Source organism: Taeniopygia guttata, chromosome 36 (genome assembly GCF_048771995.1).
Source record: "Taeniopygia guttata chromosome 36, bTaeGut7.mat, whole genome shotgun sequence".
NCBI lineage: Eukaryota > Metazoa > Chordata > Aves > Passeriformes > Estrildidae > Taeniopygia > Taeniopygia guttata.
The window spans coordinates 3783223-3804237 of NC_133061.1; the positions used below are offsets into that span (position 1 = coordinate 3783223).

At 46.4% G+C, this 21015-nt stretch overlaps 3 protein-coding genes across 3 annotated transcripts in view; 1 reads left to right on the forward strand and 2 right to left on the reverse strand.

Annotated features, from left to right (window-relative positions):
• The window catches only part of LOC140681480 (uncharacterized), a 1248316-nt gene that overhangs the window by 1159042 nt on the left and 68259 nt on the right, over nt 1–21015 (reverse strand).
• LOC140681456 (uncharacterized) overlaps nt 1–21015 on the forward strand; it is a 53355-nt gene that overhangs the window by 30871 nt on the left and 1469 nt on the right. The window lies entirely within an intron of this gene.
• LOC140681492 (uncharacterized) lies at nt 12433–14827 on the reverse strand. The gene is made up of 2 exons (XM_072921338.1): nt 13480–14827; nt 12433–13318 (listed from the first exon to the last, which is right to left on the reverse strand). Exon 1 carries the CDS (start codon nt 14716–14718, stop codon nt 14053–14055), a length of 666 nt encoding a protein of 221 aa, XP_072777439.1. The 5' UTR covers nt 14719–14827; the 3' UTR covers nt 12433–13318; nt 13480–14052.

Here is a 21015-nt window from a genome sequence, read left to right on the forward strand (position 1 = left end):
ACCATGGGCTGATGTCATTCTGAGTAACAGGGTGGGTCCTTGATAAAAGCCAGGGACATCATAAAAAGGGAAAGCTGGCTGGACAGAACACACATCCAACCAATATTATTAATGCAACGTTCTCCGTTTATTCGAGAGAAGATGGCAGTTTTTATACACTTCTACATAGTTTACAATTTACAAAGGCACTCTGATTGGCAAGCTAACATTGTTTATCTTTGTCTTAAGGTGGCTGAAACCTTACACTATAAACCTATACTACTTCACACCCAGACAGCCCAGTGCTCCCCATCACACCTTAATACAATTTCTAACTGCGCCACAAACTCTTAATTTCTAACTGTGTCAGAGGGTGGAAGGCCTCACAAGGCCCAAATCTGAGGCCCAGACTGGAATAGCTCAAATCTCATTCCAAACATAAATCATGAGCTCTGTCTCTCAGAAATGCTGCAACACTTGATCACCTGTTAAACAGAAATGGCTCTGGAGGGAATTATCTCTGAGACATGTGAGGAGACATTGATGGGCCCATTAACAGGAGATAAGGAAAACTGCCCAGAGGCAACTGCTACACAGATGACAATAGAAAACATCTGGCCTCAATCTCAGACAACAAACGAACTGTAGGTTTACTGATAAATGAAATTGGATATTGAAAGATGAAAGAAACAATGGGAAAAAACCATCGATTCCATGAAATTAAAATCTAAAAGTGAGGGTCATACATTAGAGGGGAATCTTTGGTATCAGGCATAGCAGGAAGTCTGTACCGCTTAAGTACCTCATCCAGTGTGGAAAGACAGAAGGGAAATTAGGATAAAAAGGAGGCTGCGTCCTCTAAAAATTGGAAAGACCTCAAGGGAATGCTCTATGGCCTGTCCCTTTATTTGAATAAAGTAAAAGGACTCCTCTGTCTCTGTTTAGGACATAATCCCGTGGCAGCAGCTCTCTGGCCACAGAAACAACTTTCCCAGGCACTATCCTGAGGGCAGGCTGTGAGAAGATCAGAGAAAAGAATGAGAAACAATTCTTATCTTCACTTGCTGCACCTGCTGTTGTGAACATGTGGAATGTGTTATGGAGATTTGTTTACCAAAGTGTGGTTTTTTAATTAGCCAATGGTGGTGGTGTTTAGATTGGTGGACCAATTAGGTCCAAGTGTATTATAACTGTATATAAAAGCAATGGGTTTGTTAATAATGATATATAATATAATAAAGAGGTTGATCAGCCTTCTGTGAATCATGGGGTCAATGCTAATTATTACCCAGCTGGGGGCCCGTGGAGGAGGCGGAGGATGAGGAGGAGGAGTAGGGTGAGGAGAAGGAGGAGGAGGAGGAGGAGGATGAGGACGATGACAAGAAGGAGGAGGAGAAAGAGGACAAGGACGAGGTTGATGAGGATAAGAGTGAGGAGGAGGATGAGGAGGAAACGAAGACGAGGAAGAGGAGGAGGAGGACGCAGAGGAGAAGGAAGAGGATGAGGAGGAGGAGGACAGGAATGAGGATGAGGAGGAGGAGGAAGATGAGGACGAGGTGGTGCAGGAGGAGGTGGAGGAGGATGAAGACGAGGACGAGGAGGAGGAGGGGGAGGAGGAGGAAGAGGAGAATGAGGAGGAGTAGGAGGACGAGGACAACAAGGAAGATGACAAGGAGGAGGAGGAGGAGGACAAAGAGGAAAAGGAGGATGAGGAGGAGGACGTGGACGAGGAGGCGGAGCAGGAGGAAAAGGACAATGACGAGGATGAGTAGGAGGAGGACGAGTAGGAAGATGAGGAGGAGGAGGAGGACGAGGAGGAGGATGAGGATCAGGAGGAGGATGAGGAGGATGAGGAGAAGGGGTTGTTAAAAGAGCAGTTGAAAGAATGAGTGCTGGGACCCTGTTCCCATGGAGAACCCATCTCCCAGATGTGCTCCATGCCCTTAACAATGGCCCCTGTGGAAATGGAAACCCCCTGGCTGTGCACGGCTGCTCCCAATGTGCAAATACAGCCCTGGACAGTGAGACTGGGACTGCCTGGGAAATTGTTCTGGGGGTGATGGCCTTGGCAGGGCCAGCCCAGAGGCTGCAGGGCTGGACCTTCATCCACTGGAATTAGTTAGGATAAATCAGAAGCAAATGAGAGTTAACAATACAGGAACAGGAATCCAGATTCCTCCAGGACACTTTGGTTTGATGACTGCTCGTGGAGCTTGGCCTTGCAAAGTGCTCATGTCATGGGAGAAGGAACTGATGCAGATAATCAAGGGGAAATTAAAGTAATTTGGTTTAACAATAGTGAACAAGATTGGATTATTCAAACCCATGACAAGGTAGCACGATTATTGATATTGTCAGGGTTTAAAACAATTGGGAAAAAAGGAGGTCCACCTCAAATCACTGCTGTTGGTGGAGATAAAGGGTTTGGATCCAGTGGTGCTAATATTGGAGCCAGAGTGTGGCTCCAAAGGCAAAAAGGCTCTCCCGAGGCAGCTGAAGGAACAGCTCCTGGGAAGAACAGCAATGTTTGAATCCCGAAACCTGGGCAGGAATTATGGGAATATGTCCCTGCAGCCAAGTGCTCTGTGTGAGAACAGGTAGTTATTACAGGAGATTGTTTTTCACATCCTGCCAGACCAAATCTCCCAGTTTGCCCCAGTGAAAACTCGTGACCTGGACTCCATCTAGGATGGAGCCAGGGCCAGGCTCTTGTACTGCCCAAGGTGGTTTAAAACGGGAAGAGAATTTTTTTTTGGAAGGAAGAGGTCAATCCAGTCAGGAGTCAGGTTTGGATACTGACACTTGGGGTGACCAATTGAAGGTGGACATGCCTCTGAGAACACAGAGGGGTTAAAAGCGGAATTCCCAGGAGGACTCGTTCTTCTTTGGTTCCAGTTATCGCATGGTACGGACCTCCCCTACCCAGCCCGGGCTGGGTGGGGGAGGGGAAAGCCATGCGGCCTGCAGAGGTAGGCCAGGGGGTGAAGGATCGGAACCGAGCTGGGCTACCTCCTGCGGACGGAAGGGTGGAGAACATCTGGGATGTCTTTGTTTCCCCCCCCACACCCCCAAGCCAGAGGGAAAAGAGATAGAGAGCCAGCAGACACCTGGGAGTTTGCCGGCGGAGGAGAAGGAGAAGGTGGGGAGGATGCCCAGCGTGGGAGATGGGAGACAGAGTCCTGGGCTGAGGTTTCAGCCGTCCGGGGAGTCCGGGAATTTTAACCCTTTCCTGTGAAATGAAGGCTTTATGAAATATTACTCCTCCTGAATTTGAAGGAAAGAGAGACAGCCTGGGACCTCAGATGTTCAGAGAAGAAGGTTGGGGGAAGATGATAGAGTGGCTTTTGGCTGGACTCTGCTTGTTTACCATAGACTGAACCACTCTTTCTTTCAAGAGGGACTGCATTTTAGGGGGATGCATTGGTGAGCCAAGAGACCTTCTTCAGCAACTACCAGTTTTGGAGTGGACAGAGAGAGAGCTGAGGAGGGTGTGAGGATGCCCTCCATCTTCAGAGAAGAAGAGAAGGCGATCTCTGTCTTTTGGACCCTCGGCCCCAGGGGAAAATGGGGGGGACTCTAGTCCCGAATTGTGATACTGGACTGTTGTTCCTGGTGGTCCTTGGCAAAGCATCCTTAAAGGGGCCCTATAAGCAGTCTCTGTCCATGCCCGGTGGTGAGAGCACTGTGACATGGAGAGGAGAATGTCACACTGGCCGGTGTGTCTGGGCGGTGCCACGTGTGACATTGGAAACACAAGAGGTGGCAGCTGTGTTTCCTGGGGGTCTATGGTGCAAGGGGGACTCCTTTCTTCCCCGATGGACTCAGTATTGATTATATTGAAGGGTGAAAACTTGATTAAGAATCCAAATGGGTCTCACTGGGGTTTGGTGGAGTTGGGTGGTGGGAGGAGAAATGTTTTGGAAGGTTTTCATTTCAAATTTTGTGTGTTTTTTTTTCTTTCCTTTCTTTTCCTTTTATAGTAGTAGTAGTAGTAGTGTAATAAAGCTTTTCCTTTGTTATTAAGTTTGGCCTGCTTTGCTCTGTTCTTGATCACATTTCACAGCATTTGATTAGTAAGTTGTATTTTCATGAGGCGCTGGCATTGTGCCAGCGTCAAACCATGACAAGGAGGTGCTTGGATTCAGTGCCAATTGGAGATTGCACATATCAGTGAATTAACAGGGGAAAAAAACCTAAATAGGACCTAGGAAATGTTTTTCACTGTCTTGCTACATATAATATACTTCAAATACACTTCTGAATTCTACTTAACCACAAAAGATTTGAAAACTTAGATCAAATTGTTTCCAGAGGCCCTGGGCCACTGAATTCCTGAACTGGAGAGCTGAAGGCTGGAGAAGCCTTTGGAGCAGTAAAATTCAGCAGCAGCCTCCAAGTTGCTGAGGATGTCAGCAGCCCCCACTGAGGCCATCCCTGCCCAGAGACCCTGGGGGAATGGGCAGACAAGGAGAGCGTCCCTGGGGCTGGGGCAGCAGAACTCAGAGGCACCAGCGGCTCCAGCTGGGAAATGGAGTGTGGGATGGGGCTGTGAAAGCCCTGCCTGGGCTGTGCCCAGCAGGACACACAAGCCCTGACCCCCATCCCCCAGACAACTCTCTCAAGGAGACATTTAAAAGGACTGACAATTGTTTGTGTCCTCTGAGTTGGACTCCCTGGAGAAATACCAACAAGAGATTCTCAGGAACTCAAAACAACACAACAGCTTTTGCTGGGAACTTTAGGAAATCAGAGAAACTTTGGCAAAAGATTTAATTTGATATTCAATCTACAGAAAACACTTCTCAAAGCATTACCTTGGCCCATTGTACTTCACACACACTACACCTGTTCAATTTTAAGTTAATCAAAATTTGCAAGAGGACAGAAATAGAAGAAGTAGACACAGAAGGAAAGGAAAAATAAGACTTAGGGAAGCACACACAGAGCTACTAACTCCTGGATTCCAGTGGGGTTCAGATAGAAATTCCAAGAGGAGGTAGAGCCAAGATGTGTGCTTGCCTTGTGGTCAGCCTTAAATACCCCTTGGTGTTCCTGGGCCCTTCCCCAGCTGAGACTTGGGGCCTTTTGGTCACTCAGGAGCTGGGCTGGGGCTCCAGAGGTGGCTGTGGAGCATTGCCTGTGCTGTGCCAGGGCCTGGCAGACACTGCTGGGCTGGGATAGAGGCTCTGGGGGGATTGGGGTTCCAGGGCAGGGCAGTGCTGGGGTTCCAGGGCAGGGCAAGGCTGGACCTGCCCCTTCCTCCCCCACATATGAAATCTTTCCAGCCAACAATCTCCTCCAGTCTGTCACAACAGGCAGTGTTGGAGGTGGAACCCCAATTCTGGCCACAGGCACCTGGACAAGAAGGACAGTTCTTTTCCATAGGAAGGAAAGCCCAGAGCCCCAGTGTTCTGAAGGGAGGTGAGAGCCTCACTGGGCCAAGGCCAGCCAGAATTGTCAGTAATTGCAGATTTTTCTGGGACCAGCCTTTGGATATAGGGAATTTTGGAGGTAGAACCCCAGTCTCAGCCATGGGCACTAGGAGAAGCTGGAAAGTTCTTTCCCATAGGAAGGAAAGCACGGAGCCTTCCCCAGTGTTTTGGGGACAGATGAGAGGTCACCCTCATGAAACCATTGCCAGCCAGACTTCTCATGGCAATATTCCTATGGGAACAATCCCTGGATAAAAGGAAATTTGGAGGTGAAATCTGAATTCTGGCCATGTGAGCCTGGAGAAGAATGAGAGTTCTTTTCCATAGCAAGGAAAGCACAGAGCCCCAGTGCTCCAGCAGCTGAGGAGAGGCGGCCCTTGGAATTCCAACATCAGCCAGACCTGTCAGTGGCCCCTGGCAGGCCAAGCCAGCCAGACCTGGTCCATGTTCCCTCGCTTCCATGGGGTCCCATGGTGTCCCAATGGTCCCTTGCTTCCAGGAGGCCCTAAGGTGTCACAATGCCCCCTTGCTGACACCAGGCCCTGCAGGGTCCCAATGGTCTCCATGGTTCCATCAGGCCCCACAGAGTCATAATGGTCTCTGGGTCCCTGAAGCCCCGCGGTGTCACCATGGCCCCTTGGTTCCATGGGCTCCAGTGGTGCCACAATGATCCCCTTGGTTCCATGAGGTGCCCACAGTGTCACAGGGATCTCCATGGGAAGGAAAGAACCGAAACCCAGTGTGGCAGGGGGCAGCCAGACTTGATGGTACTGGCAGATTTTGGCTGGGAGCAACCCTTGGATGTAGGGAATTTTAGAGGTGGAACCCCAATTTCAGCCATTTCTGTGTAGATAAGAAGGTTCTTTTCCATAGGACGGAAAGCACAGACCTTGTGTTTCAAAACAGAAGAGGAGAGAGGTGGCTCCTGAGAGGCTGAACCAACCAGACCTGTTTGTCCTGGCAGCTTTTATCATATGGAATTTGGGAGGAGGAATTTCAATTTTGACCATGGACCCCTTGAGAAGAAAGAAGGTTCGCTTCCATTTGAAGGAAGGCACAGAGCCCCAGTGTTTCTAGGGCAGGTGAGAGGCAGCTCCCAAGAGGCCAAGGGCAGCCAGACCTGTCTGTCCTGGCAGCTTTCACTTGGGAGCAATCCTTGGATGTACAGAGTTTTGGAGGTGGAATCCCAGTTTTGGCCACGGGTGCCTGGTCAGGATGGAAGGTTTTTCCCTATAGAAATGAAAAACACAAAATCCAAGTGTTCTGGAAGAAGATGAGAGGTGGCCACACTTAGGCCAAGCCAGCCAGGCCTGTCTCTCCTGATACTTTTCATCTAGGGGCTATCCTTGGACACAGGATATTTTGGAGGTGGAATCTCAATTTTGGCTGTGGGTTCCTGGATAGGAAGAATTATTTACATTAGGAAGAAAAGAACAGAGCCCCGGTGTTTCAGAGGCACATGAATGCCAGCCCTCAGGAAGCCAAGGCCAGCCAGACTTGTCAGTCCTGGCAGCTTCTGTCTGGGAGCTATCCTTGGATATAGGGAAATCTGGGGGCAGATCTCGAGTTTTGGCCATGGGTGCCTGGTCAAGAAGGATGTTTTTTCCCCATAAGAAAGAAAAGCACATGGTTCCAGTGTTTGAAAGGCAGATGAGAGGTGGTCCCGAGTGGCCAAGCCTGCCAGAGCTGTCTCTCCTGGCAGATTTAATCTGGAAACAATCTTTGCAGTTAAGAAAATTTGCAGAAGGAATCCCACTTTTGGCCATAGGCCCCTGGAGGAGAAGGACAGTTCTCTCCCATGGGAAGGAAAGCTCAGAGCCCCAGGGCTTCAGGGGAGATGAGAAGCAGCCCTTGACATGCCAAGGTCAGCCAGACCTGTCAGGTGGTCCCCAGGAGGCCCAGCCAGCCAGACCTGTTCCATGTTCCCTTGGTTCCATGGGACCCCACAGTGTCACAATGGTCTCCTTGGTTCCATCAGGCCCTGGAGTGTCACAATGTTCCCTTTGCTTCTGCAGTGCCACAATGGCCCCGTGCTTCCATGAGCCCTTGCAATGTCACAATGGCTTCGTGGTTCCACAAAGCCCTGATGTGTCACAATGGCCCCTGGGCTCCGTGTGCCCTCGCTGTGTCACAGCGGCTCCTCTGTGACACTGCGGCTGCACAAGGTCACCGTGGACCCTTGGTTCCTTGGGGTCTCTGAGTTTCACATTGGTCTCCTTGATTCCATGAGGCAGCACAGTGTCACACCGGCCCCTTGGTTCCATGAGGATCTGCAGGGTCACACAGGTTTGTGGCATTTGTCCTTGCTTCCCCTCACATCCCCCTGCCCCACAAACAGCCCCGAGCCACCCATGAGGGACAGGCCCTGCTGTGCCAGGCTGGGCTCAGGGCTTGGCCTTTCTGCTTCCCCCAGCCAGCCCAGGCCTTGCTCAGCATTGCAGTTCCCTGATCTGAGCCTTTGGCTCCCTGCAATCCTGGCCTCAAGGATCTGCTCTCACCAGTCCCTGGGGAGCCTTTGGCAGTTCCTGCCCTCAGTGGGGCCCAGTGATGCTCCAAGGGACTTGGAGTTTTGCTCCTGACTTCTTGAGCAGCTTCTTCACCCTTCTCTCAGTGCCTGAGGGTTCTGGACTTCACCCCAAATCCTCCATGGGGATCATTAAAGAAAAGGAAGCCCTTAGGGGCGCTTTGTCTTCATTCAATCGTCTGCAAGTCTCCAGGGCTTGTGCACCTGATTGGAGTCAGTTTGGAGTTCTTGTAAGGAGGAGGATTTCCAAGTGCACCTCATGACATTTTTTCTTCAATCAAATGTGTATTTTTTTATTTTCCAGTTCAGAGAAGAGCTGATAGAAGCATTCCCCAGGTGATCTTGACACTGAAGTTCTCCTTAGGAGGTCTGGGCATGTACAAGAATGAGCCCACTGAGGGCTGACCCTGTTTGGACAAGCTGCTCCTCACCCCCAGCTTCACCATGTCTGACATCACCCACCTGGCACTGACATCCCTGTGCCCTGCAGCAGAACCTTGTCCCTGAGCTCTGCAGCTCCATGTCCCATCCCATTGCACCGTGTCCCACCTGCTCTCCTCAGGGCTCTGCCTGCACACAGGCCCAGGAGAAGTTTTCCTCTTGGGAAGGAGAGAATGGAAAAGCCTGAGCAGGTTTCCTGAATAACAAACCCCACTCAGGAGCCACCTGCTCAGTACAGGCTGCCTGGAATGGTGTCACCTTTCTACAGGTGACAGTGTGACCAGAAATGATCTCTGGAAGCAGAATTCTCTGAGTCTCCCAGTTGAATTCTCTGTCCCACTCCTTTCCCTGGATCTCTGTTTCAGATGGAAGCTGCTGGTGCCATCCTCACCTTTAACCTCATTCTGGAATGCAAACAGGTGTTCCCAGGTGTGTTAAGCAGGATTTGTTCAATGTTTCTATAAATATCTTGTGTTCCCCATGGAAGGAAGGGGCCATTTTGGCACTGAGGGGGTGACGTGGAAGCAAGGACTCAATTGTGACCCTGGGGTCCCACGTAACCAAGGGGCCATGGTGACACAGCAGGGCCACGTGGATCCAGTGGTCCATTGTGACACTGTGGATCCAAGGAGACCATGGAGACACCCCCAGAACCTCATGGAACCAAGGAGTCCATGGTGACCCAGCGGGGCTGCATGGAGCCAATGGTCCATGGTGACACTGCCCATCCAAGGAGGCCATTTGGACACTGCGGAAGCTCATGGAGCGAGGTGGCCATTGTGACACTGAAGAACTTCATGACACCAAATATCCATGGGGACACAGCAGGGCATCATGGAACCCAGGAACGGCTGTTGGCAGTGCGGAAACTCCTGGAACCAGGGGCTGTTGTGGCACTGCAGCACCAACACAGCTGCTGCACCTTGTCCCCTGCCCTGCACAGCTCCTTGGGAGGCACGGCAGGAGCAGCACCCTGGGAGCCTCGGGAATGCCCCTCTGGGATCCATGACACACACTCCCAGGGGCTGGAATTCCAGTTCCCAGCCAGGAAAAGATGTCCCTGCCCTTGAAGGCAAAGCTCTTATGTAAGAGCCAAAAGCCAAATGGAGCAAGATCCTACAGTGACAATTCACTGCCAGCCTTCATAACTTCACCCATGGTTGTCGTAGCTCATGGATTGGGAATTAAATCAGGGCAGGGTCTTTGGTGGGAGCTGCCCTGGGTCAAGGGAGACACAGAGAGAGAAACAGAGCAGGCAAAGGAAGGCAGGAGAGAAAGGAGGTGTTTTGGTTTGGAATGACAGGTGTCTGCTAAGGAAGGCAGGAGCCTCTCCTGAAATGGAAAAATGTAAACTCTCTTTCTGAATTGTTATAAATTTGAAATTAAGGGGGGCTCTCAGGTAAAAATATGGGACCAGGAATAACAGCTTTTTATTAGGAAAGAAAATGAAAATATGAACAATTCAGTGAACAAAAACAACACTGACGGAGTCAGAATACAACCTGACACTCTGTTGGACAGGGTGTTGGCCACAGTCCAATTGGAATTGTGGCTGCAGTCCTCCTGCAGTGTCAGGTGTGGTTCTGTTGGAGCAATGATACTGTAGAAAAGGGTGTCTTCTTCTGAAGAGGAAGAGGCAGCTGTTCCTCTGAGAAATCCAGCCCAGAAAAAGCTTTGTTGGTGGGCCAGAATCTCAAGACTAGATGGGCGGAGCATCTCACAGTGGGATGTTACAGTTCTTATCAGTCATGCAGTGACATTCAATAGCCCATTATCAGCAGATGTCTCCCCTGAGGGAGGATTGATTGTGGAAGAGATAAGGAAAAACTGCCCACTTAACACAGGACAACTGCCATACAGATGGCAAATAGAACACATCTTGCTTTTCAGTCTGGGACAGGAGGTCACAAACAAAATCAGCTGAGAAGGCGGCACTCTGAAAAGCAAACCAGAACTGACAGAAAATGAATGGAACAGAAATCAATAATTCTGGAAGTTTTATTTACTATCAAAATAAATCACACCCACCCAGCCCCACACAATCTTAATCCCACAACCTCAAATTTGGATCTCACTTCTCCCGATCTCCTTCCAACACCATCTCACCCTAGAGGCTGTGGAATTGAGTAATTTTTGCATGGGACTGAGGTGGGAACCAGCCATTTTGAGGTGGGATTGAGCAATTTTGGGGTAAGATTGTGGGGTTTCCAGTGGGATTGAATAATTTTGAGGTGACAGAGAAATCCACCTTGGCTTTTGGAGTGCAAACATATGGAGAATACTGCCAGATATCCCCCAAGAACCCACAAATCCTCCAGAATACGTTCCCAAACCATAAATCCCACATCAGATACCTCAAATGGTGGGACTTTTGACATCTCTGATCAATACTCTTTTTAGTCATTTTTTCAGGTGTTTTTAAGTGATAAAGACAAATCAGAAGAAAATTAGGGCCAAACCAAAACCAGAGATCCCTTGAGCATCCCCTGGGCACAAGACAAAACAAACTCAGCAGAAATTAAACTTAACCCTACATAAAATGCCTTGAGGAAGATTTGCTCTTCCCACAAGTCACTTGTGATGGAAACACAAACAAATCCCAAACATTAATAAACCAGCAGCAGAAGCAATTCTGTAGCAATTCCAAATTCCATCACTTCCAGCACAGCTCTACCTCAGATGCTGGCAGGTTCCAAAAAAGAAACATGGAAATTTGGCCCAATACAGATGATTAAAAGGAAGGGAAAGCTCTGTGGAGCTGTCACAAAGGTGACGGGAACGAAGAAAATAATGATTCTCATATTTGGAAAAGCCCCCAAGCCTGTGAATTCACTAATTATTCAGGAGTTTAGGTACTTGAGCTGGGCTTCTTGTAGGACTTTAGTAGCCTTGTGTTCCTCACCTTGGGGTGACTGATCCTGGTCAGTTTCACTGGTATGATTTGCTCCCTTTTCTCCAGTGACTTTAACGAACTTTTCAGGGAAGGACAGGAATATATTTTCTTTACACTGGCCACCCACAACAGCCATTTTCCTCGTAAGTTCTCCCAAAAGTTGCTCAGAGGAAGCTGCATCCAAGTTTCCAAGAGTTCCTACAGAAAGAGGCAGAACCTCCTCAGAGGAGGGAACCAGGCTGTTGTCAAAAAGGCACTTGGGGTCAGACAGCAGTGCCCTGAACTCACTGTGCAAAATAATGTTGCAATCTGGTTAATAAAATTGTTAGAGAAATGCCTCTGCCCCAATTAAGGTGCTACCAAGACCAAATCCAAGGTGGATTTTATTGAACAGTAAATGTGAGGTAGAGAGAGAGATGGAAAGAAAGAAAAAAGGGGGGAGAGCAAGGGAGTGACAGGGACAGAGATCTCCCCTGGGACAGGGCAAGTGTGACATTGTCCCCTGTGTGCGTGTCCTTCCCAGGGTGGGGGTTTTACACCTGAGCCAGTTTGGGTAAGGGGGGTGGTATTCACCCCCCACCCCGAGCAGGGATTGCCTCACTGTTTCAGGTTACAGTGTCAGATGTAACCAAAAGTGTTTTCAGTCACCATCTTCATAAACTGTTATCAACAGGTGGGGCAGTGTTCTTTATCTCTTCCATGGCTCAGCCCTGATAACGCCCTCCAGGGGCCATCTTCTGTTAATGGGCCATTGAGTGTCACTGCAGGGCTGATAAAATTACATCATCCCATTGTGGGATGCTCCGCCCAGGGGGAGGAACCAAGCATTCCTACCTGGATATAATCTCACCCTTGCAACACCCCGACTACCTTACCTACTGGATTCCCAGAGGACAAGAGCTCCATAACCACCACTGGACCTTCAGAGGAAGACCAGACCCTTCTACAGGATCACCACTTTGACAGAATCACGTTCATCACTCCAGCCGGACTGCAGCCACCATTTCATCAGACTGCTACCACCACCCTGACCATCGGGGTGTCAGGTTATATCCTGACTCTGTCCGATTAAGCCAGTGTTTCTGTATTGTCGGAACTCAAAATGTCCCTCAGACATTTTTAGAGGTTCCAGGCCTTGGTCAGAAGCATTTTAGACCCTGGCAAACAGCAGAAAACAGCTGTGATTTTGAGTTTGAACCATGGAATGAATTACCAACTTTAAAGGTGGAACAAGCAGTCACAGAGGGTTAGATGATATAGTAAAAGTAGTCACAAATTAGAGGGTAAAATTTTTTAGTATTGTACAGGGGGGTTTTAACACATGTACAGGGGGGTTTTACTTTGTACAGGGGGGTCAGGAGTTCTAAGATGGAGGAAAGTGGGCCTGAACCTGTTCTTCCTCCTTCTTCTTCCTTACCTCCATGTTCTTGGTGATGTTGGCATTTTTCTATTGGTTTAGGCTAGGGACACACTGTTCAACGTAGATGATAGATATTGGCACATTATTGTAAATATAGTACACGTAATTTTTTGTATATAATGTTTGTACCATCCCACTGAAGAGCAGAGCCCCACACGCTGCCCTGCAGGACAGACCTGCGGCAGGGCAGCAGAACTTGTTATAGATAAGCAAAAATAAACAACCTTGAAACCAGCACAGACGAACTATGGCTTCTTCTTTGGCAACGGGGCAGAAAGACAGAGACTTTCTACAATCTCGGAATCACCAATACCCACAGATTCCGACAATTGGCGTCCCTGGGTGGGCATCAGCAAGAACAAGAAGAAACAGCAAACAACCTCCAACCTTCATCAGCAGAGAAAAACAAAAAAATAAAGAAAGGAAGAGGAACAGAGCACAAATGCTCTCGGCAGATTCCGGGAGGAGAGGGAGAGGAAAGCTCAAGATAAGAACCTGACCTTCACCAAGACAGCTCGTCTGGAGGACAGCCAGGAGGAGGAAAACCAGAAGCGCGCCTGGGATTTCTCGCCTGTGACCTGCTGGACGATGAACAGTGCCATCTCCGGACTGACCTCGTGGTGACTCAGCTTTTGGTGAGAATGGTTGAAATTAAGAACATGGGAAGGGATGCTCCCAAGGACAGACAAAAAAAAAATTTTCAGCCCTACAGGGCAAGACTTTTACCCATCTGGTAGAGATAGCCTCAAATGAGATGAAAGCTTTGTTATTGTGGGTGCAGTATACTCACCCGCACACAGATGTACATCTTTTGTTTGAGTTAAATTTTCGTAAGGGATCAATAAGCAACTGTATTACCGAGCCACAGGAAAAAGAAAAAAAAAAAGAGAGATAAGACTGCCGCAAAAGCTTTTGCCTTCAGCAAGGACAATAAGAGTCATTTTCACAACGCGGCATTTTAGACTGAACAGCTAAGGCTCCTATGGGAGCACAAGGAGGAAGATGGCCCAGCCAGCAGCTTCGGGCAATTTTCCTCACCAGGGGAAGCAAATTGCCTCCCGAAGAGGATCAGGGGGGGTGGTTTTTCATCATGTCCTGTGTCCCCGGGTTCACACTGTTCCTCAAGACTCCTCAAATCTCAATTTCTAAGCTCCTCAGCTGCAGAAAATCCCCAGACAGTGAGACAAGCTAGGCACAGACGCAGCCCTCGGTGGGGGAAGGGACTGGCCACTGTCCGAGTCCAAACCCACAGTGGGGGGGCAGCGGCGCCGGCGGCTCCTGGGGGGAGGGGCAGACATGAGTGCAGAGCGGAGGGAAAAGTGAGAGAGAGGAGAGAACTCTCGCAGCTGCGCGGGTGGGGAGTTCAAAACAGCCCGCGGTGCAGGCGAGGGGGGGGGGCAGTGGGAACCAGCGGACGCAGGAGGCGGCGGGAGCGCGGTGCGGTGGTCAGACGCCCAGAGTGCCCGGTGATGCGTTCCATGACGGGAATCCGTGAGAGTGCGAAAGCACCGTCCGGCAGGTGCCGGGGAATAGCTCCCAATTCGCAGCAGCGGCGCTGGCCAGGCGGGCGGCTGGACGGAGAGCGGGACTCTCCTGTCGCCGCGGCGATGGCAGCGCGCATGCGCGAGACGGTAGAGCAAAACCCGGAAGTCGGAGCGGAGATCTCTTGCATTTCGAACGCACGGGCGCGGGCACAGACGGCGTCGGGGGCGGCGGTGGCCGCCAGCCAGCCGTCCGCAGACTGCGCGGTGACCGCGGGGGGAGACCCGAGCGGCGCGGGGCCGGGCGGGAAGCGGCGCGGGGCTGCACAGCGCGGAACGCGGCGGCGCGCGCTGATGACGTCAGCAGAGCGCCGAATCGCGCTGGGCTCCAGCAGCGGCTCGGGGACGGCGCGGGCCGACCCAGAGCGAAAACCGAGGCAGCGCCAGGCCTGACAGAGAGAATGGGGGGGGACGTTCCCGAGGGACGGCCGCGCGGAGCCGGTGCAGGCGGGCGCGTTCGGTGCGGGAGTTCCTTCCCTTGTTCCCATGGCGACACAGACAGAGAGGGTGAATCAAGGCTGCGCATGCGTTTGCGAGAGTTAAAGTGAACGCGGAAGTGGCTGACAGCGGGTGTGAGCAGGGAGGGAGAGCAAGAGAGAGGGGCGCAGCCATCCTAACGCAGGCAGAAGCGGGGCTGCACCAGAAGCGCTCCCAGTGCTCTCATGCCGCGGCAAACAAAAAATCACAACAGCAAACAATCTTTTACAAGCAGCAAATATCCTGCAGCAATGCTGAGGATGAGACTCCCAATTTTCACCCTGAAATAAAATTCCATCAGTCGCTTTTTGAAAACCAGCCAACACAAGGCCTTTTTCAAATCTCCCCAATGTTTCTAAACACCAACCCCAGATTTTTTCAGTTAGGTCACAAAATTGATCGAGCAGACACGCCCAGCCGGTGTGATGATAAGTAATAATTGTGGAACACATTGTGAAAAGGAGATATCATAATGAAAATTGAAATAGAGAATTAAATAGCATGAAATGTTAGTAATTTATTATATTAAGGTTTAAGTTAGGTTGTATTTTAACGTTTTATTAATGATAGAATTGATTTTTATATAGTTGGTTTGCGTTTAAGTTAAGTATTATTTAATTAGAGTATATCACTTTAAGTTTATTTTAGGTTTGAGCCCTGAAGAAGTTAAGTTTACAAAGGTTTAATTGATAATGGATTTATATATTGTTAATTTGATACATATGGATTTCGTAAAGTTAATATAATTTAGGGATTCTTTATTAAGATTGTTATATATTGAGTTTAAGTACTATTTAATTCAAAAATTATTTTAAGTTTTTCAAAGGTCAAGTTTATTCAGCAGCAAGGTTTAGTTGTTTTTCTTTAAGGATGAGAAGGTTTTGACTGAAACAGTTTACAAAGTAATAATGAACATTGATTTAAGGAGAAGTTATTGGATTTATTGGATTCTTGGTTTTGTTTTAGTATTTTCTGTTTTATTATAAGTTTATCAGTATATAAGAGTTGTAAAAGAATTTATTTTGAGTTTTCTGAGATTGATTTCATTGTTTAAAAATCAGTTTTATAGTCTGTTATTTCTTTGTATAGTGATACAAAAGGCATTTGTTTTCAAATCCTTTATTTTTAACTATTTAAGTGTTCTATAAACGTTATTGTTAAGAAATTTCATCATGTTATCAGGTGAAGATTTGTGCTTCGTTTTTTCATAGTGAATTCTCGTATGTTTTATTATTGTTTATGTAATCTTATCCAGGTTACATGCCAGTTCTGAAGTCTCATTTTGGATTTTAACTGTATTGTGCATTTTTCTAGGTGAACTTCCTGATTCGTTTTTATATCTCTTGTGAGTGGAATCATTGCATTTCTATTTTTCATCATTCTCAAATGTTTTTCAGAAAATCTCAGAGAGAGGTGCCTGAAACATTCTGACAACCTCTTGCCATTGTTAATCTTACGATTTCTCCAATTGGCATCTTTTTCCTTCAAAAGAGTTTCAAGAAAAATGAATCTTTGTGTCATTTGACCAGTTTATCGGTTTGAACTTCAAGTGTTTATTTTATAAGAAAATGTTATAATAGGTTGTTATGTTTTAAGTATTATATATGTATTGTTAGTGTAAGTTTTGTTTTATATAATATGTTAAGGGACATCTCTCCAGTTTAAAGTTTGGGTCCTGGCCAGACCCTGATTTTAACTTGGACAGATGAGTTTGCCAGCAAAATTCAGAGGTTTCTGCACAAAAATGAATGATATGCAGGTCATTTTTGACCCATCAATTTGATCCTACAAATGTTACAGCTGACACAGTTCTGAGGTGAAACTTGCCAGCCCTGCCCGGGAAGGGATGCCAAGGATTTTCTCTGGAAACAAATGTTTCAGCTGTTTGCAGACTCTGAACCGCTGGCACAATGTTTCTAATGATCATGCTTTGTTCATTTTTATATATGCTATTTAGAATATCTTTCTTTTGAATTTTCTTGAATTGTTATAGATTTTGATAAGTTTTATGCATTTTATTATTGAGATATTTTGTCTTGTTCTATATTATGGTTTATATTTCAACTTTCTTGTTTCAAAAGAGAAGAAGAGAAAGAGAGAAAAAAGGAAAAAGAAAAAAGAAAAGGAGTGAAGAAGTGCCTGAAATAAGGCTGAAATGAGGTTGAAGATTTTGTATGTTTTAATCTCTTGATATAATTATTTTGTAGACTTGATTTTGCTGATCATTGAGAAAAATATGAGGAGAGTGCTAGACACTAGACAGATAAAATTGAAAGAAAAAAAAATCGTTCAAATAAGTAGCTTTGAGCAAGGATTTTGTTAATGTTTCCACAGAAGTTGAAAGTGGGATTTTTTAGTTTGCAGACCCTCAAAAAGCAATTCTTACAGATTTAAAGATGGGAGCTCAGATCATTATTGTGGCAGAGACCAGATTGCTAACAATGTCAGGGAAAGATTTCTTAATCATTCATTTACATTTAAAGAAGAAATATTTTGAGTGGACAATCCAAAGTCGCAGGATTTTTCAATCACGTTATTAGGGCATTCAGAAGTTTGCACAGTTCGTTTTCCAACACACAAAATGTTAAATGTAAAAGTGAGTTTCAGGGAAAAAACAAAAAAGAAGCCAGGAACCAATGGAAGAAATGACAGTATTCACTGATGGTTTGGGAAAAAACTCACAAATCAGTGGTCACATGGAAAAATCAAAAAACAGGGAGATGAGAATCAGGTATCACAATGATACAAGGTTCACCACAAGTTGCAAAATTGGTAATAATAGTCAGGGGTTTTTCAGTTATTTTAGGAACCCTCAATCTGATCACAAGTTTAGTGTATGTTGCAAATGTGGTCAAACAATTAGAGAAATCGCTTTTAAAACATACAGACAAGGAAATTTTATATTCATATCTATTATACATGAAAATAATCCTAGAAAAACAGAGAACATTAATAAACACATCAGAGTGCATTCTTCACCTCCGAGATTTTTAGTAAAAGGGAATGCTCATGTAGATAGGCTCACAATGCCCATCTTGCAGACACTGCCAAACATTTTTGAGCAGGCAAGATTGAACCATGCATGTTTTCACAAAAATGCACAGGCATTGATGGGAACCTTTCACCCTTCTGAAAGTCAGACAAAGGAAATCTGCTTGCCAGAGAGCCAGTTTGTGCAATCTCCTGTATTTACAGGAGTGGCCAATCTGAAAGGTTTGTAAAAACCTTCAGCCGTGGCAAGCTGATGTCACAAAATACCCATCTTTTGAGAGGCTCGAAAATATCCATATTTCAATTGATACATTTTTAGGGGCGATTTTTGCATCATATACAGGGGAGACCACAGAACATACCTGCAAACATTTTTTATAAGCATTTACATCATTAGGAGTGCAACAACAAATAGAAACAGATAATGGTCCAATTTATACGAGCAAGGTGCTTGACAAATTTTTGAAAAAACAGAGAGTCAAACATATTTTCAATATTCTTCATTCTCCCTCAGGTCAAGCAAGCAAAGAACACATCACACCCTGAAATCCACTTGGATGGACAGAAAAGGGATGAGGCAGGGTTGAACAAATGTGTTGAATTTTTTAAATGGTTTTTTCTCAAAGCCCACTTTAATAATTGTCAGATATGTTACAAACAGCCCACAGGAAAAACTAAGGAAAAATCCTTTCGATTTGATCAGAAGTCCAGAGTCAGGACAGATTGAAGGTTCATTTACATTAATAACTTGGGGCGAGGGTTTCGCTTGTGTTTCTATAGGACGAGGACTGAAGTGAATGCCAGCGAGGCACATGTAACCTTATCGGGTGCAGACGCCAGTGGACGTAGACCCGAGGAGCAGAGAAGCAAGCACGCAGACGAAAGCAGACAACAACGCTGCAGACGTCTCGTCGGACAACGATTGATCACCCAGAGACTTGGGGGGTTTTTTTCTGGGAAATCAAGTGTTGTTTGGGTGTTGCTGCATTGCAGGGTTTCTCACAGAGGGTGGGGACATGGACATGGGATTCAGACAGATAGTGTTCATGTGCTTCATTCTTTCACCTGTTGCCTTGGGCAACAGGACAGATTTTCCCATGAGACAACCAAGGGAAAAAGTGTGGGAGACTTTGGCAAAAGCAACTGGTCTGGACAGCATTTGCCTGACCCATTCGAAACCAGAGAAACCATTTTCAACATACTTGGTAGGTGGGCCAGTGGAGGGATGGTCAGTCCCAGGGGACATCCTTCCAGGGGTTCTGAAGTTTCTTTCAGACCCTGTGGAGGGATGACATGTTTGGACACAATTCCTTCCTGCTGCTCACTTTGAACCTCTGGATTTGGACATTTTGGGTCAACAAAAATGAAATGGTGCATCAAATTTAATTCATCAGGAGTGGCAAAGACAGATAATCATACAATAGATGTCACTCCGAATCAATCTTTTTATAAAAATGCGTCATCTTGGTGCAATCATACCAAAATGACAAGCAAACCATCCTTTCAACATCCAGCCACTTTACCGAAGGGAATGTTTTTCATTTGCGGGGACAGAATTTGGCCTGCTATCCCTGCAAAAATCAGAGGTAGTCCATGCAGCATTGAAAGATCTTTTGTTAACACACAGCATGACCTTGATAAGAGAGCAAGGAGAAAAAAATCTGATGAATGAAATGATCCAAATTGTGACAATGATAATGTTAATACCAAGAAAAAAGGCTCAGAAAAACGGAGTGGTTCTGCTTTCACAGCAGGTGGCATCAAAAAGAGCCTTGGTGCAGTTGGATCAAAAGAGGTTGTGGACAGAGTAAAGATGCCCATGTCATTTCTTTTGCATTGAATGATTTGTTAGCTAGCAGTGAGAAATGAGAACAAAACAGTAATTGAACATCTATTATAAACACATAGACACACGAGTGAAAATTTAAAGAGGTATCAGAGGACCAAACACACCTGGAGAAAAATTAAATCATAAGTAGATGGTGTGTTCAATTTGTTTCACTTTTCACAGTTGTAGAAAAAAGATTTTGAAAATAGTTGTATGTAATTATAAGGTATTGTAATTCTTCTAATGTTTGTGCTGTCCTTGCCTCAGTACATGAGGCAGACCATGGACAAAGTTGTCAAAGAGGTGTTCTTGATTCAAAAAGGAAAGGATCCCTTGAAAAATATAGTTTAAATTATGATGATGATGTTTCTACCTGGGACAAGTCTCGGAGAATTGCAATAGCAATTTTCTCACCCCAAGCAGCATCAGGGGCGGCTTTGACACAATTGAATTGTATAGCATATTGGTTGAGGAAACACAGTCGTGCCATTTCATTTGCACTGAGTGACATGTTAACAGACATCAACAGTGCAAGGCAAGCAGTGCTTCAAAACAGGGCGGCAATTGATCATTTGCTGCTGACACATAGGCACGGATGTGAGGAATTTGAGGGGATGTGCTGCATGAACTTGTCCGATCATTCAAAATCTATTCATAAAAATATAAAACAAATACAAAGTAATATTAGCAAATTGAACAAAGTTACAGGGTCCTGATGGGATGATTTGTTTATCTTTTTTGATATCTCACCATTGTGAAAAGAACTTTTGAAAATAGCATTTTATATTCTTATAGGACTTGTAGTTCTTCTGCTTGTTCTACCATGCATTTTCGTGTGTATTTGAAGGACCTTGAACAGCATGATAAAGCGGATGTTTCTGGTTCAAACAGAGAGGGGAGATGTCGGAACTCAAAATGTCCCTCAGACATTTTTAGAGGTTCCAGGCCTTGGTCAGAAGCATTTTAGACCCTGGCAAACAGCAGAAAACAGCTGTGATTTTGAGTTTGAACCATGGAATGAATTACCAACTTTAAAGGTGGAACAAGCAGTCACAGAGGGTTAGATGATATAGTAAAAGTAGTCACAAATTAGAGGGTAAAATTTTTTAGTATTGTACAGGGGGGTTTTAACACATGTACAGGGGGGTTTTACTTTGTACAGGGGGGTCAGGAGTTCTAAGATGGAGGAAAGTGGGCCTGAACCTGTTCTTCCTCCTTCTTCTTCCTTACCTCCATGTTCTTGGTGATGTTGGCATTTTTCTATTGGTTTAGGCTAGGGACACACTGTTCAACGTAGATGATAGATATTGGCACATTATTGTAAATATAGTACACGTAATTTTTTGTATATAATGTTTGTACCATCCCACTGAAGAGCAGAGCCCCACACGCTGCCCTGCAGGACAGACCTGCGGCAGGGCAGCAGAACTTGTTATAGATAAGCAAAAATAAACAACCTTGAAACCAGCACAGACGAACTATGGCTTCT

Excerpts from the sequence above, each read along its gene's own strand:
- LOC140681492 (XM_072921338.1), bottom strand. The coding sequence starts at position 14,718 with ATGGGAACAAGGGAAGGAACTCCCGCACCGAACGCGCCCGCCTGCACC.